Consider the following 17956-nt stretch of genomic DNA (forward strand, 5'->3'; position numbering starts at 1 on the left):
ACCTTTTGCTGCGATTACAGCTGTAAGTCGCTTGGGGTACGTCTCCATCAGTTTTACACATCGAGAGACTGAAATTTTTGCCCATTCCTCCTTGCAAAACAGCTCGAGCTCAGCGAGGTTGGATGGAGAGCGTTTGTGAACAGCAGTTTTCAGTTCTTTCCACAGATTCTCGAATGGATTCAGGTCTGGACTTTGACTTGGCCATTCTAACACCTGGATATGTTTATTTGGGAACCATTCCAGTGTAGATTTTGCTTTGTTTTGGATCATTGTCTTGTTGGAAGACAAATCTCCGTCCCAGTCTCAGGTCTTTTGCAGACGCCATCAGGTTTTCTTCCAGAATGGTCCTGTATTTGGCTCCATCCATCTTCCCATCAATTTTAACCATCTTCCCTGTCCCTGCTGAAGAAAAGCAGGCCCAAACCATGATGCTGCCACCATGTTTGACAGTGGGGATGGTGTGTTCAGGGTGATGAGCTGTGTTGCTTTTACGCCAAACATAACGTTTTGCATTGTTGCCAAAAAGTTCGATTTTGGTTTCATATGACCAGAGCACCTTCTTCCACATGTTTGGTGTGTCTCCCAGGTGGCTTGTGGCAAACTTTAAACAAGACTTTTTATGGATATCTTTAACAAATGGCTTTCTTCTTGCCACTCTTCCATAAAGGCCAGATTTGTGCAGTATACGACTAATTGTTGTCCTATGGACAGAGTCTCCAACCTCAGCTGTAGATCTCTGCAGTTCATCCAGAGTGATCATGGGCCTCTTGGCTGCATCTCTGATCAGTCTTCTCCTTGTATGAGCTGAAAGTTTAGAGGGACGGCCGGGTTTTCGTAGATTTGCAGTGGTCTGATACTCCTTCCATTTCAATATTATCGCTTGCACAGTGCTCCTTGGGATGTTTAAAGCTTGGGAAATCTTTTTGTATCCAAATCCAGCTTTAAACTTCTCCACAACAGTATCTCAGACCTGCCTGGTGTGTTCCTTGTTCTTCATGATGCTCTCTGCGCTTTAAACGGACCTCTGAGACTATCACAGAGCAGGTGCATTTATACGGAGACTTGATTTCACACAGGTGGATTCTATTTATCGTCATTAGTCATTTAGGTCAACATTGGATCATTCAGAGATCCTCACTGAACTTCTGAAGAGAGTTTGCTGCACTGAAAGTAAAGGGGCTGAATAATTTTTTCACGCCCAATTTTTAAGTTTTTTATTTGTTAAAAAGGTTTGAAATATCCAATAAATTTCGTTCCACTTCATAATTGTGTCCCACTTGTTGTTGATTCTTCACAAAAAATTACAGTTTTATATCTTTATGTTTGAAGCCTGAAATGAGGCAAAAGGTCGAAAAGGGGGGCCGAATACTTTCGCAAGGCACTGTACATATAGGGAAGCCCCATAGTATTAAATATGGTGTTGTGCATGTACTGAATCATTTTAATTGCCTATACCTAATTAGATTATAGGTATTTTCAAATATTTGTGATACTTTCTCTACCGCCTTTCAGTGATTATTTTTTACCTGTCGATACAGATCCTATTGTATCTCATAATGACCGCCAACATACCTGCTTTATTAAAAGGTAAGACTACAGTGATTTTTATTTTTGTATTGATGAAAATACATTCTGTGAGCCTACATGACATGAACATTTTAGGTCTGAATACATACTTCTGATGAGGAAGGGTTAGTGTGTTAAATGACAGGGTTGAGACTGAACAGGTACATGGTTCAAAAAGTGACTAAACAAAGGTAATGAAGCCGAACTGAAACTAGTTCCACTAATGTGACCCTGAGCAGAGGTAATTACAAGTGAAGCTGCTTATTGTTACAAGAAGCATTATGGACAGAATAATTACAAAAAGGGAATATGATTTGTTAAGGAAAGAGCAATCCAGCAATCAGAGGAGGAGACTGACCATGGGAGGAAACTCCACATTCTGGTTAAAGAAACATCCTTGAGATACAAGATGTGCTCCTGTGGAGCTCAACAGCAGTGCCAAGAGTCCTGCAACAGTTTCTCCTCCCTTCTTTGTGGCCAGAGGCTGTTTATTGTCTTTCTGTATTTGTGCACTGTGCAATCATCTTTTGATAATCTTTATTTGGACTGCACATCGAAAACTGAGGTTCAAAGCACTTTACAAATACATTTGATTAAAACGACTAAAGAAATAAGAAGATTTTGAAGTGGCTTTAGGCTTTGTCACAGCAGCTAATCTTTCTGAGGTGTAATGCTGTGATAATACGTTGCCCCTCTGCTCTTAAGAATAAATAATCTAAATCACTGGGAGTGCAAAAGATAGAACTTACTTAAAGCAGGCTCAACAAAAGTCAGTGTACCACTCACTGCTATGGATACTTTAAATATACATGACAGGGATTGGTAAAAAGATGTACATTGTTTGGCATGTCATAAACATTACATTGTTATGACGAAGATCAGTTTGTTGTGTTCAGGGAAGAGTTATTTTGTGAGGACATGATAGTTTAGAGGGAAACATAGGTCAACGTGCATAGGGTGTTTTTTTTCTGCCAGGTAACAGGCTGAAATAATGTCCCATGGGGTTTATTTTTAACCCTTTATTATACCTAAGTCAGACTGAACCCGAAACTGAGAGAGACCAGTGAGTACATTTTTCCATACAAATCTGGCCCAAGGAATTCAGTTAAATGGTTATTGTTGGGATTCAAACACATCTTGACTCAACTTTAGATAAGAATCAACAAAAAAAATTCAGAAAAAGTAAGAAATCTGATCGTCTTTTAAAGTATTGTCAAGGAAATGGCAAGTGTAAGATAGGTTTTGGGCTCAAACGCAAGACATTAACATGGCTGAAATCTGTTCTCTTGATATATAAACAAAACTCAAAATGTCAAAATTAAAAAAAAACAAAAATGGTAATGGTAAATGTTCTGTATTTATATAGTACCTTCCTAGGCTTTGCGACCACTCAAAGTGTATTACATTACTTCACATTCACCCATTTACACCCATTCATAAATTGATGGCAGAGGCCAAGGTGCTACAAATTATATTCATTCACATTCACATGCTGATGGCATGGCCACCGGGAGCAATTTGGGGTTCCAAACAGAAAATTCTCCCACAGAAACTAAAAACAAATGTCCTAAACGACTCAGGAAGGGGAAAAAGGTCCAGGGATGGAGGAACCAGGGATGACTGCTGCAGTTTAGTAACAGGGTATGCAGGTTACTGCCACTCAGCAGTCATGGTGTTGTTGCAGTAGCTCAGCAGGGGGCTGTGGCAGCAAAACTGAGTCAAAGGGCTCCTGTAGCCCAGCAGAGTCAGCATGTAGCAACTGAATCAGTAATGACCGGACATGTCTGATGCACCTCAGGGTCAGGAGGTTGCTACTGCTTTGGACTGGGGAATGCTGCAGTTCTGGCCCCAAGATCTGTTGTTGCACAGGTGCCCAAGACAATAGTAGCACTAGAAAAAAAGCTTGTTGCATTTTAGGAGGGGCCAGAAGAAAGTGCAGCTCAGGGGAAACCAAAGTTCCCTGCCTTTCAGCAGAGTCAGGGGTTTGTTGCTGTCTTAAGGGTGCTAGTTGACAGAGTTTCAGGAGCACCGATCAACTGTCTCTTGAATGCTGGATAGCTGAATCTTTAGTGGGTTGGAAAGCAATGTCACTGGAAAGCTGGCTAGTTCAGTCTCTGAAGATCCAGCAAATAGAGTCTTTGAAGAGCTAGACAGCAGCATCTCAGTGACACAGGGTGACAAAGTAAAGGACAAAGTTGGCTGAGTCTCTGAATTACTGAGCTGCTACGGCTATGTGACGCAGGGCAGCACTGTCTCTGCGAATGCTGGGCAGTGAGACCTCCGCAGCACTGGACAGTGGTGAGAACGAGGAGTTGGGCAGTGATGAGAATAATGAATGCCTTTATAACAAGAGAATGGACGATGAGGGCTGCAGTGTGGAGCTGCTCTATCTTCTGCAGGCCCTCATTGCAGTCTGCTGACTTCTCTGCCCTCTCCCTCCTGCGCACATGGGTTTGGTACTCAGTGTTGAAGGTGTTCCTGCAGAATGGATATTGGCAGGCTGTGTAAAATGTAAATACAAACAGAATGTGACATGATGTGCAAAACATTGATACCCCATATTTAATTGAACATGACAACTTAATAAATGTTGAAGATTGAACACTTTATTGTCTTTTGAAAAGTTTAAGCCCATTTTGAATTTGATGCACCTTTCAAAAAAGTTGGGACAATGACAACAAAAGACTGGAGAAATTGTGAAATGCTGCTAGCATAGACCTGGTGGATCTTAACAAGGTTAACTGGAAACAGGTTTGTAACATGATTGGGTGTAAAAAAAAAAAATTTTTAAAAAAGCATTCCAGAGAATGTAGTAACTGAAGTAAAGATGGGAAGGGGTTCACCACTCTGTGAAAAAATGCGCTGGCAAATAGTGCAGTCATTTAAAAATAATGTTTCTCAATGTAATGTTGCTAAGTATCTGGAGATTTCATTGTCAACAGTACATCATATCATTAAGATCTAGAGAAACAGAAATGTACTCAAGGGACAAGGCTGAAAACCAATAGGCTATTGGACGGCCGGGGGCTTTGAGACAGCAGCTAAGACGGCACTGCATCAAAACCAGACAGGGTTCTGTGGTGGACATTATTACATGGGCTGAGGAACACTTCCAAAAACCATTGTCTGTGAAAGCTGTCTGTCACTGCATCCGCAAATGCAAGCTGGAACTCTACCAAGCAAAGGGAAAACTGTAAATGAACCAGAACCAGAAATGCTGCTGCCTTCTGTGGGCCCAAGCTCATTTAAGATGGACTGAAGTGAAGTGGAAAACGTACTCTGGACTAAAGAGAAGAGGGCCATCCAGCTTGTTATCAGTGGCCAGTGTAAAAGGCAGCATCCGTGATGGTGTGGTTTGCATTAGTGCACATGGCATGTGTAACCTGCACATCTATGGAGGCACCATTAATGCTGAATGATATATACAGATGTTGGAGCTACATATACTGCCAAATAGAAGGTGTCTTTTCTAGCTAATTTCAGCAAGACAATGCCAAACCACACTCTGCACGTCTTACAACAGCATGGCTCCATAGTAAAAGAGTCCGGGTGCCAAACTAGCCTGCCTGCAATCCCGACTTGTCACCCAATGAAAATGTTTGGCGCATTATGTAAAATATGACAAGGAGACCCTGAACTGTTGAGCAGCTGAAATCCTAGATCAGGCAGGAAGGGAAAACATTCCACTTTCCACGTTACAGCAGTTGGTCTCCTCAGTTCAAAGATGCTTACAGAGTGTTGTTAAAAGAAGAGGTGATGTAACGGAGTGGTAAACATGACCCTGTCCCAACTTTTCTGAAAAGTTTTGCTGGCATCAAATTTGAACATTTGATGTTTGATGTTTAACAATAACATTTCTCAGTTTCAACATTTAAGTTGTCTTTGTGCCATTTTCAATTAGATATGGGGTTTCAATGTTTGCACATTATTACATTTAGTTTCTATTTACATTTTACACAGCATGCCAACGCTCCGGCTTCCTCCCACCATCCAAAGACATGCAGGCTAGGTTAATTGTTGTCTTTAAAATTGTCCTTAGGTGTGAATGTGAGTGTAAGTGGTTGTTTGCAAATGTGTAGCCCTGGGACGGACTGGCAACCTGTCCATGGTGTACCCCGCCTTTCACCCCATGTCAGCTGGGATTGGTTCCAGCCCTTGCAACACAGGATAAGCGTATGACGATGGATGGATAGATGGACAGCAACTTTTTTGGAAACAGGGTTGTACTTTGCTTCTATAGCAAAAAAGTATTTGGTATTCACCTTGCGGTACAGAGCCTCTTTTTCAATTCCCTTGCCCTAGTCTTGATGACTATCCAGGCTGGTTCTTCGTGTTTCCAGCTCTGAAACTTCATAAGACTTTAAGAGTTTTGCCCTTGACTTTTGTTTCTATCTTGTCACAGACGAGAAGGTATAGTACCTTCAGATCAAACTTTCTGAGATGTGTGCTTGTATTTGTGCAGATGTAGGGAGTCCTTTATCATCATGATGATGATTCACCAACATAGAAGCCTTTGATGCTTGTAAATGATCCAAGTTTGAATTTTTTGACAGTTTTGATGAAGCCAGTTGTATCCATAGGCAAGCCATATGGTATCTCACCACAAATATCCTTCATACGATAGTGTGAAGTGACTGCTTGCTTTGCTCCCCCTGCATTTTACGCTATGGTGCACTGTGCAGCCATATCATTAAAGAAAAAATATGCAAATATGCTAATTAATTTGAAAATGCATTAGATTAAAGTCTGTATTGGCACCAGACACTTGCACACATAAAAAGGGGCTTCAGGACCTGCCCTTTTCCATTCTCAAGAGAAAGTGTTTTCTGGGGCTTTTTTTTTTTAAATAAATGAATATACAGTATATTTATTCCTGTTTGCGCACAGCTTCCCTGTCAAACAAATATATTTATTGTATAAAAAAATCTAAATAGGCTATCAGGTCCTCTCTCTCTCACTCCGCGTCTCCCCACCACAGCACAAACAAGGAGGGTAGCAGGCTTAAAACAAACACCATCTAAAGGTGTATTCTTGAAGTTTTCTTTGGAAAAAAAACTGTGGTGAAAAAAAAAGCCATCCAATGCACGTGGACCTATGTTTCCATCTAAACTATGATGCATGTTGTTACTTTCCTTTCATGTATTTGAAAAATCTCAAAATTGATCTCTACATGAAGGAAGTGCCTTAAACAGTAACTTCATAATTTTGATGGTAGACTAGAAAGGCGCTATACAAGTACGGAGCATTTACATTTACATTTGCTTATAGATCTTTACATGATACAGACAGCCCTACCTCAAATGTGAAACTAAGTCCTTATCACCAAGTATTTAAATAATAATAATAATAATTTAATTATGCCAGCAGCCCAATGCCACAGTTTAGTGTGAAGATGTTGATTTTGAATTGTTATGTCATCCAATAACACCAATAGAATTAAAACGATTTATTGCCTTGTGAAAAATTAACAAATTATTGATGAAACTATGCCATTTATTCTAAATATATACTTGAAACTTGTAGCATAGAAAACATGCACATTGTGGCATGGTTTCTTTTGCTGTTGCCTGCTCCTGTGATAAACCTAATGAATACTAAAGAAGACGGTGGTCTCTGTGTGAACTGAATATTTTGTAGAAAAGTGGAAATGTTGAGTATTAAACAATTGCGTGAGAGTGAGGGAATTAAAATAAATTGGAAGGAAGTCAGAGTTGTGTTAATATATTTAATGCTTTGTTTTTTCACTTGAGCCCATGCCCACCAAAATGTCTGTGCACGTCCCTGATTGGCACTTAGTACTTGAGGACTTAGATCAGGATTGGTAGTAAAAAAACAGGACTAAGAAATCCTTCAACACACACAGTTTGATGCTTTCCAGGAGTTATTTTGTGATCAGTAGATTTCTGTTGGTGTTTGTCTAGCTCTCCGGTAGCACTGTCATCTCACACCAAGAGCTTGTTGTTAAAGTCCATGTCCAACTTATTGCAATTATTTTTGTCTTGTCCCCCATGACCTTGAGCAGGATAAACATTTATCAAAAATGGAAATTACTTTGCAGAGAAATATTTGAAAAATATTTAGTGCTGTAGAGGCAGAGGAGGGATTTCTGACACAACTTCTCCTACTTCTAAGGTGCATGGAGAAGTGGAAAAGTCTGAGTCTTAGCTTGGAGTGGAGAAAAGGTACTATAGCTGTGACTCTCCTTGATTTATGAATTGTCACCCAAACGTGACATTTACTGTTGATATATTTGGACTAAAAATTCTTCAATCAAACTGCATTATAGCTGTGCTGTAAGTTTCATTGTCACATCATCATATCATGTCATCTGTCACCCTCCCTCAGTTGGATATGTGAGATGTCCGTGATGGATGTGGAAAATCCCAGGATTTTAAAATGATTGGCAGGGAGCCATTCACCTTTCCTGCGTGGCACCAAATTGGGATGGTGGAGAACATTGGGATGGTTTAGCTGCATATGCCATGACAGTATTTATTAGGTGTCATGCAGTCAAACCAAACGTATGGAACAAAACCTACTGTATATTTGGAGTACTTTTGGGATATAGCACCTTCTTTCACTGTGATGTGAGAGACACATCCTCCACTCAGGAGGGAGGGCATGTGGGATGCTCTCTTTGGGAAAGTACAGGAGCTATTTCTGTGGTACTGGCAGAGGACATGGAGACTTTGCTTTTTGCTTCTGGATATTTCTGGTCACTAAGATGACCAGACTCATTACTAAAAATGCCTCTTCCATGGCCTGTATAATCAGTGTCACATGAAAGTGAGGGGCCACATGCGTCAGTGCCCTAGTTGGGTATGTGAAGACGTGGACCACTATGGTGTTATTACCAGTAGGTCAGCAAAGTCTGGTACAGAGATGATCATAACTGTTCATTTGTTTTCTATAAGGTCACCCAATACTATATCTTAATGTTTGCTCTCCGGCAGACATCTGTCGAGCCATGGGTTCTGCACTTGCTGTGTGTCACTGTCAAAACAGAGGAATGCAGGCATCAGAGGTTTCACGGGATGTTTTTCACCTTAAAAACTGGATCCCATTGGAGTTAGTTATAACTGACATGAATTAAAACTAACAACCTACTGTTCTTTGTGATAAACTAAACCACAAACTATTTCACTATTCGCTACTTAAGAAGATTTTGGTGTAGTATCAATTTAAAGATTCAGTGTGTAAGTTCTAGTAACATCTAGTGGTGAGGGCTGCGAATTGCACCCCCCTTCCCCTACCCAAGCGAGCAGTATAGCAACGGGCCTGAGACAGGACAAAAATGTAATCTATGAGATAAAAGTCATCTATGAGATCACATCTAGTGCATCCAGTATGACCACTGACAGATACCAGGACCATTTAAGCCTCACTGTTTCTGCGCCACAGTCCATTATAAACCACATAATACATGACGTTTACAAAGGCATTGGCTGGGGAGGATCAAGGTTCTTTTCGCTTTGCTTAATTAGATAAGCATGTAAATATTACCAAAATGTCTTTTTTAATTTTTTGAAATACAACAGAAACACAAAGTAGTACTGACAGCCATAATTTCAGCTTGTGGTAAAACGGTGCAACGTTCTTAATGGGCATTTAGCATATGGGAAGCAATATCCAATAAGTTTTAATGCAAATTCGGAAAGTATTCATTATTGGTCACTTGATAGGCACACGGTCTTGTTATATATCACCATTAGCAGTAAAAAGAAATACATGTTTTACACCAGGGCAGTAAAATGTGAAGTTTAGTTGCTGATCTGACCTTCCCTGCTGTTACCGTTTCATTAGCAATAATATTCATCAGCTGTTTGTCTCACGAAGGTAACGGTACATTTCTGTCCACTTAACAAAGCCATAACAGAGAGCTGGAGAATAACTACATGAAGTTACGATCCACCTACATATTTTTTTTACCAGCAAAAGTTTAGCTGGCTGATCTGAGCTCCCATGCTGGAAGCTGCTGTTTTATTGTCTATTAGAGATCAGCTGATTGTCTCACGAACGTAACAAAACCAAAAAAGAGCGCTGGAGAGAGAGAGTAACTACATGAAATTTATCCAACTAACATAACACCACAAGCCAAAGCACAGCGCTAGAGAACAAACCAGTCCAACTAACAATAAATGTTTTTCTACCAGTCAGTAAAAGTTTAGCTGGCTGGTGCTTCCATGCTCTAAGGCCCCGTCCACACTACTGCGTTTTTGAATTAAAACGGAGACCTTTTACTACGTTTGCGCCTCCGGTCTAGACTACAACGATGAAAACGAAGACCTAAAACGGAGAAGTTTAGAAACGCTGCCGACCCCGTTTTGCGTTTCAAAACTCCGTAGGGCGTTTTAATGAAGACGGGCCAAAACGGAGGACTTTAGAAATGATGACGCAGCCGCTCACGCTCGGCTATCTGATTGGGTCTTGCAAAGCAGAAAAACAATGCTGCTGACTGGGTTTTTGACATCATATTTTTATTAAAATATTATACTATATATTATTAATAATATACTGTACCGTGCAAATAACACTCATCTGCCTACACTTGTACTGTGCATGTCGCCGTTCACTTTTGTGGTGTCCGAACAATAATGCTGCGATGATGTGTTGAGAAGAAATCCTCTTGACACTTTTCTTGATCATAAAGATTTATTACATCAGGGAGTTCAGCATCAATTACAAGCTCTGCAGCAGCTTGGAGAGTGACCCAGCCCGATGGCCACTCTGTCTCTCTGTACTTCAAACATAGCTTATATAGGATGTGTTTAGGTATCTGTTAGGAACCATAGAGGGGTTTGAGTCTGCAAAATAAAGCTCCAACCCATATAAGGGTACAGTACTATTCTGAGGTAACAAAACAAGGGGTTAGAGGTCAAATTCTATAGAAGGGTTCAGTCCCTACATAACCACCAATCATTACTCTCCCCGTAGAAGGTCACTGACCCTCTGCCCTGCTGCTACAGTGCTATTTTGAACTGTTATGAGTCAAATGCACAAATATTGGATACCACACTTTGCAACAACTCCCAGTCTGTTTTCTGACCCCACACTCCCGTGTTACATTCAGTAACGTTAACAGTCCCAGCTCGTTATTGATCCATGCAACAAAAACGCAGTGGAAACGCTGGTGTGGACGGAGATCGTATTCGTTTTAATTCTCCGTTTGAAGCTAACGTTACGGTTTTATTATATAATAATAAATAATAATAATTGTTTTTATTGCTTATTAACGTTACTGATCAGCTGATTGTCTCGCTAAAGTAACCATAACCAGCAAAGCCAAACCACAGGCTGGAGAATGAGTAGGCACCATGAAATTAATCCATATTTCACACCACTGACAGGGGAAACCTCTCACTGGCCAGCTAATAGCTAAAGCTCTCAACCATCATTTTTCATTTGCATCGGTAAAGTCTGACAAACAAAGTTAATTACCTGTCCAGCAGAAAACAGACAACTTCAGCTCTGCTTTGAAAACATCTGTCCCACATTAACGTTATAGCTTTCCAAAATCCGTGATTTGCTGTCAGCTATCTGTCCCAACTCCGTCAGGCTGTCGGCTCTCGTGCTAAATAACGTGTGCTCCTATAGTTGTCCAAATGTCACTTCTCTTCTTCCTTCTAATAAACCAGAAGACTACTCAGAGACTGTATTTTATTTTTGACAATGGATGGATGGATGGATTAGTCCCTCTTCTTCTTCTTTGTACGTATTCAATGTAGTGACGGGTGTCTACACTACTGGAATTACACAAGCAGAAGAAGAACGCCGTGATGACGAAATGCACTCTGTAGCGCTGTTTGTTTGTTGATGGCTACGGTAGAAACATGACGACAAAATACAGCGACCTCCACAGCAGGGGTTATGTAGATATAAATGTCTCATTCTAAGGTAATAAAAACATAATGGTTCATTATGTAAGGTCTTTACACACCACTGAAAACATAGCTATGGATCTTATATTGTCATTTGTGTCAATAGAGCCTCAGAAATATTACACACTGGACCTTTAAAGGCAGGGTAAATGATTCTGTGCTCACTCAGAAGCTCCGCCCACCAAAGTTTGTGAGAAAAAAAAACTGTTGTTGTTTAAAGCTCTGAGGCTTCTCCAGCATTGAAAAAGTTTTTTTTCATGTTTAAATGTGCTGGTGTACTCTCTGCCACTGATACTGTGCACAAGCACTAATGTGTTGTGGGGAAGGTCCGCACAACTTTCTTTGTTTTCCATTTACAGAGCCAGGGCTGTGTGGCAAAAACTGATTTTCTTTTCCCCAGATCACATACAAAACTGAGAGCTAGCAAAGCAAGAGGAAATACTCGCTGAACTACACAAAAAGTATATTGAATTACAATGACTACGCAATTTGTGGATTTGCCTTCAACATCAGACAGGAAAATACTATAAATAGTAACACACAAACATGCAAAAAAAACAATGTCTATCTACCTGTTTGACTGCCCATAACAGCTTGCTATAGCAGTAGATCATTACCAGGACAGGTATACCCAGGCAGAAAATGAAGAGGCAGATGATGTAGGCGTGCGACTGAGCCGTCTGAACTGTCCAGGACACAGAGCAACTGGTTCCTGCACCCTCTATGCCATAGCTGCTCCAGCCCAGCAATGGGGGCACTGTCCAGAACAAGGAGTATAGCCAAGAGCCCCCGACCGCTAGCAGGGGCTTGCGGTAGTTTGGACCATGCCTGTTGTATACAGTCATAGTGCTGTAGCGGTCGTAGGAGAGGATCACCAGAGAGATCAGCGACACAATACCTGAGAAAGACAGAGAGGTGGAGGCGTGAGAGTAAGTCATCTGGCTCACCAGGATATTAAAAAGATATAGAGCAGAACAAATAGAGCACCATCAAAACAGCCTGAAAAATGATTCTTTAAATTTTCTACAGTAGGTCTTGTGGTTCTGTTTCCAAAGGTTAAACTGCTGATTGCACTTGGAAATATTTTTTTAAACCATCATGTTTGCCAACCTGAGTAAGTCAAGAATGAAAAATAGAAATGTTCCTGGCTTTCATATGTTTCTTGACCGTACAGAAGTTACTCAGCTTCGTTTGGGGTTTCCCCAACTACTTTGCTTCCCATACCAACTCACTGAAATTGACAGAGCTCTGTGACAGTGAATTTCAAAGTGTATTTGTATGTCTGATCTAATGTTGTTGTCAAGACCGCCCAAACCGAGACCAAGTCAAGACCAAGACCAGGGTTTATCGAGACCGAGACAAGACCAAGACTTTTAGGTGCTGTGACCAAGTTAAGTTCAAGACCGATGGAGGGCGAGACCGAGTCGAGACCAAGACCAGTTCCCCACATACATGACACACAGTAAAATGTGAAACCTGATCATAGGTACTTCTCAAATTGATCTGAAAGATCCAGATTCCCATAAAAACGGCCACATACAAACACTAAGAAGCGAAATCAACGTAAGCATCTTTATTCAACACTCCTTTTCCACGTTTACCATCGTGGGGAGAGGGGACAGCCGTTAACGGGAACAACACATGTTTAATTAGGGTTATTTGTTGCATTTAAAGCAATACGTTTTAAATTCAATCAAAGTTAGGATGTTAACAAATAAATCAGACAATGCAAAAGCAATTTATTGATATTCCCAAAGTTATGGTCTTGACTGGTCTTGAAATAAAATCCTGAGTCCTAAATGTCCAAGACCGAGACAAGACTGAGTACAAATGTGGTCGAGTCACAGACAAGACCATCAATATATTGTCTTAAGACCGGTCTCAAGACCAAGACTGGTCTTGAGTACTACAGCACTAGTCTGATCTAAAGTAGAACCTGCAGTCAGTCAGGGTTTAGATGATTGGATTATCACACCAGGTGACAAAAAAAGTTACCCATCTGATTCCTTCGTTTGAAGCACTTTGTTTGCTGCATACTGAGGCCTTTACTGCCACTCTGTTTAATAACTGATCATTGAGTTATTATTCAAATTTGGCTCATCATTGTGAAATGCATGAACGTATCGGCTTTAAGAGTCTATGTCTGAAATCGCTTTGAACACCTAGAAATCATGGAGCCCGAGAAGAAAGCAATAATAATACTTTTTCTGACAACCAGCTCTATTGTCCAGTGGTGTAAATTATCTAAGACAACAACCTGATGGAATCAGAAGAAGACAACCACAAAATGTTCCTTACACTCAGTGATAATAATACCAGTAAAGTCCATGACTGTGTGCTTGCACATGTACCAGGTCTATAGCATTATGATTCTGACTTATAAAGAAAGAAACACCTTCCCTCTAAAGACTTGCAGCATCAATTCTCATTTGGAGCCAAAGAGACAAGAGAACTCTGCTGGCTTGACAGCAAAACTCGGGAAACCACTGGGAATACAAAGCCAGGTCATTTAATGTCAACATTTATTTTTGTCTTAATTCTCAGGGAAACCCATATATCTAACCATTTAAAAGAAAAGCTGGAAAACCTTGATCAGGGTTAGGGGTTAGGATTAATGGTTGTTTGCCTGAGGCTGGTTGTCCTCTTAAGGCTTACATTAGTCAAACCTCTCCATCTCTGAAACAAACTGTGCATTAATGGAGTTATGTAAACTGAGGTTCAGGAACAGGACCATGCCTCCCTCACATATTCTACCACCTGTGCTTCATTCAATTCCTCCAATCAACCACCCGTACTCCACTCATTCCATCCACCTGTGCTTCTCAAATCCAGTCACATGCACTCACATATATAAGCCGTCTAACCCGTCTTCTCTCCCGTTTCTCAGTTCCCATATCCCTCCCACCCAAACCCTGCTTGTTCACCTCTTTTAATGGGCAGCACGGTGGCCCAGTGACCAGCACAGCAGAAGAGTTTAGACCTCGCTCAGCCCAGGCCTCTCTGCACAGAGTTTGCATGTTCTCCCCGCTTTGAGTGGGTGTCCCCCGGGTGCTCCGGCTTCCTCCCACCATGAAAGACATGCACGCTAAAATCCATAATTCTGCCTAGTAATCATTTTGTCTTCTTCTACAACAGGAACCACAGGGGGGTTCATAAGACTAAGCTGCTTATCGAGACGAGCCCCCACCCTGAATCTCCTAGCCGCTCCGGCCACCAAACCCTAAACAACCTGTTCGACCCCTTCATCCCTCTTCTCTTGAACCCTTCATCCCTCTTCTCTCGAACCCTTCATCACTCTTCTCTTGAACCCTTCATCCCTCTTCTCTCGAACCCTTCATCACTCTTCTCTCGAACCCTTCATCCCTCTTCTCTCGAACCCTTCATCACTCTTCTCTCGACCCCCTCATCCCTCTTCTCTTGAACCCCTCATCCCTCTTCTCTCAACCCCTTTTCATCCCTCCCCTCTCGACCCCCTCATCCCTCTTCTCTCGAACCCTTCATCCCTCGACCCCTTCATCCCTCTTCTCTCGACCCCTTTTCATCCCTCCCCTCTCGACCCCCTCATCCCTCTTCTCTCGAACCCTTCATCCCTCGACCCCCTCATCCCTCTTCTCTCGAACCCTTCATCCCTCGACCCCTTCATCCCTCTTCTCTCGAACCCTTCATCCCTCGACCCCTTCATCCCTCTTCTCTCAAACCCTTCATCCCTCTTCTCTCGAACCCTTCATCCCTCGACCCCTTCATCCCTCTTCTCTCGAACCCTTCATCCCTCGACCCCTTCATCCCTCTTCTCTCGAACCCTTCATCCCTCGACCCCTTCATCCCTCTTCTCTCGAACCCTTCATTCCTCTTCTCTCAAACCCTTCATCCCTCTTCTCTCAACCCCTCCTTCCATAACTATTCATCATAATAAACCACTATAAATCTAACATTGGCGTGGTCCTTGTTAGTGAAGTGAGGAGAAAACTGAGAGCTGAAAGGATTTAAACATTTTAGATAAAAGTCATATTAAAAGATAACATTACAACAGAAACAATTTTTGTTATGATTAACAACTCACAATAGTGTTCTATCAATACCAAGTGCTATTTTGTAAAAAAAAAACAAGATCGATGATGTAACAGTTATTAATCCATTAATAATTCAAAAGTCAATAAAAGTCATCACAGGGGAATGTAAAAAGAAGAACAAAATACAATAAAAGTAGAATCAGTTAACATTCTATGTAGATGTATAAATAGATATGCACTATATACAATCAAATACAACAACAATTGTGTCAAGTCTGTCAGTGGAGATGGGATGTATTGGGTGCTGTGGCGTTGTGGAGTGTGATGGCAGATGGCACATATGAGCCTCCTAGGCGCTTTGAGGCACAGGGCTGGATAAGTCTGTGGCTGAAAGGGCTCCTGAGCTGCCTCAGCTCAGCATAGAGAGGATGAGAGTGTGGCTTTTAGCTTCCCTCTCATACTCCTATGAACCACTGTCTCTACACTCTACACGAACCTGAATGCAGGATAAGCGGTTGACGATGGATGGATGGATGGATGTTATGTTATGTTATGTTGTTTTTATTTAAAATGTCTGACATTGTCCTTCTTACTATGTAATTGCAAACATATTATGCTCTTAATCTTACTAAAAATATATTAAATTAAATTAAAAAAACATATGGCCTTAAAATCAATGCAATGCAAACTTCAGGACATATGATCATGACAATGACACATGAAACCATAAACACAACGTGTCATAAAAAAAACTTGTTGATTGATTGAAAACAGCTTCTTCGATAGAACTACACAAAAGTGTGATGTATCCACCAGATTTTTCACGGTTCTGTATTGCTGTTTATGTGCTTATGTAGTTTGACATATCAGACTTGAATGGGCTCTGAGAAAATTGCTGTGTTACTTTCATCCTGTGTTTCATTTGTCCTGGCTCTCCACTGAAATTACAGAAATACGTATTCTATTGCAGTTCACTTTAATGACTTTAAATGTGAACATCAGATTTTTAAACACCTTTCTTTTGTAGCAGGGGAGAAGTCAAACCTCCAGACAGGGGAGGTCACATTGAACATCTGCCATAATAACCTGAGGTCAGTGAATGTTCAAAACCCATCAACCAAGCAGTGTGAATGATCAGCTTTGTCTTAATTTAACATTGTAGACTTTTTTGTTGTCAACCAGAATTGCATATAGGATGATGTGACTGGTTAAATTAATTATTTATATCATTGTCTCCACCAGGTTAACATTGTTGATGAACTGATCAATGATGCCATGATTGGTTAGTTAGACTGATGAACTCTTTGTCCTCACCTATGTGTGGACCTTCATGTTGTGTGACTGTACAATTGTCATTAATGATATTAACGATGACTCTGTTCTATTCAAGTGTCCCAGTAAGCTGTTACAGTGAGCCAGCAGGAACAATACAAGGACATTGAATCTGAAGCTGCAAATTGGAATTTAGCCATCATTGATTTTATTATTTACACATGGGCCTTTCTAACTGTGATGTGTCAAAATGTCATCTGTGAAATAGTCTTGGAAAAAGGTTGTGCATGATGGTCTGAGCAGTGTATTGCAACAGCAATAAAGACATTTTGGGTTTTTTTCAGTGTTTGGTGTACAGAAGGAACAAATTCTTATGCATAACAGTGGTTGAAGTCCTGTAAATATTATTTTAATTTAATTTAACATTTGTGTCACTGTTAGCATTTTATTGTGTTCAGTCTGTTTTCACTGTATAAGTGTTTTTTTCTGATCCATTTAGCGCTTGAATGGGCTAGAAAAATGAGTCAGACGATAATAAAGATTCTGAACCATAGAAACTAATTTACAAATGCGGCCAATGTAATGATAGTGATGTACTTTTTTTAGTATTCATATATTGTAGGGCATCAGATCATATTACCATTACACAGTGTTTCTGCCTTCTTTATTTGTGGCTGACTGGTTATAGAACACCCTCTACATCATGTTACTGGTTTCTAAACAGTGCACACACGCTGCGCGCACAATTATTAGGGAAATTGTATTCCTCAGGATTAATTTTATCATTGAACAAACACAATGATCTCAGTCTATCCAAAATATAATTGAACCTCAAACCTGAATGTTTAACTAAGGAAACATGAGTTTTGTCCTGCTAAGGAGAAAATACAAGTGTGCAGAATTATTGGGCAACAAAATTACAAAATAATTTCGATTAAAATTTCTTGTTTATTCTCAAATTTTTGTGTAACAACACAAAATTATAATTAAATAAACTTTTTGGCCTTTCAAAAATATTTAGCAATATGGCCACCCTTCTTTTCAATAACTGCCTTCCATCCATTGAGTCTGTCAGTTTCTTGACCAGTTCACGCTCAACTTTTAGTGAAGCAGCAACCACAGCCTCCCAAATGCTGTTCAAAGAGGTGTATTGTCTTCCCTGACTGTAAATCTGACATTTGGGAAGGGCCCACAAGTTCTCAATAGAATTCAAGTCAGGTGAGAAAAGGG

The 17956-nt window shown here is 40.6% G+C and overlaps 1 protein-coding gene and 1 long non-coding RNA gene across 2 annotated transcripts in view; one reads left to right on the plus strand and one right to left on the minus strand.

The window, feature by feature from the left end:
• The window catches only part of tmtops2b (teleost multiple tissue opsin 2b), a 39555-nt gene that overhangs the window by 11357 nt on the left and 10242 nt on the right, over positions 1–17956 (minus strand). Inside the window, exon 2 of the mRNA XM_038720823.1 lies at positions 12017–12342. Within this exon, the coding sequence (XP_038576751.1) occupies positions 12017–12342 (326 nt within the window). The remainder of the gene's footprint in view (positions 1–12016; positions 12343–17956) is intronic.
• On the plus strand, positions 16485–17066 carry LOC119904278. The gene is made up of 2 exons (XR_005444678.1): positions 16485–16545; positions 16845–17066. It is a non-coding gene; the product is annotated as an uncharacterized LOC119904278 (long non-coding RNA).

This window comes from Micropterus salmoides, unplaced genomic scaffold (genome assembly GCF_014851395.1).
Source record: "Micropterus salmoides isolate LMB-PRFRI ecotype aquatic unplaced genomic scaffold, ASM1485139v1 Ms_hic_scaffold_15, whole genome shotgun sequence".
In the NCBI taxonomy this organism is placed as follows: Eukaryota; Metazoa; Chordata; class Actinopteri; order Centrarchiformes; family Centrarchidae; genus Micropterus; species Micropterus salmoides.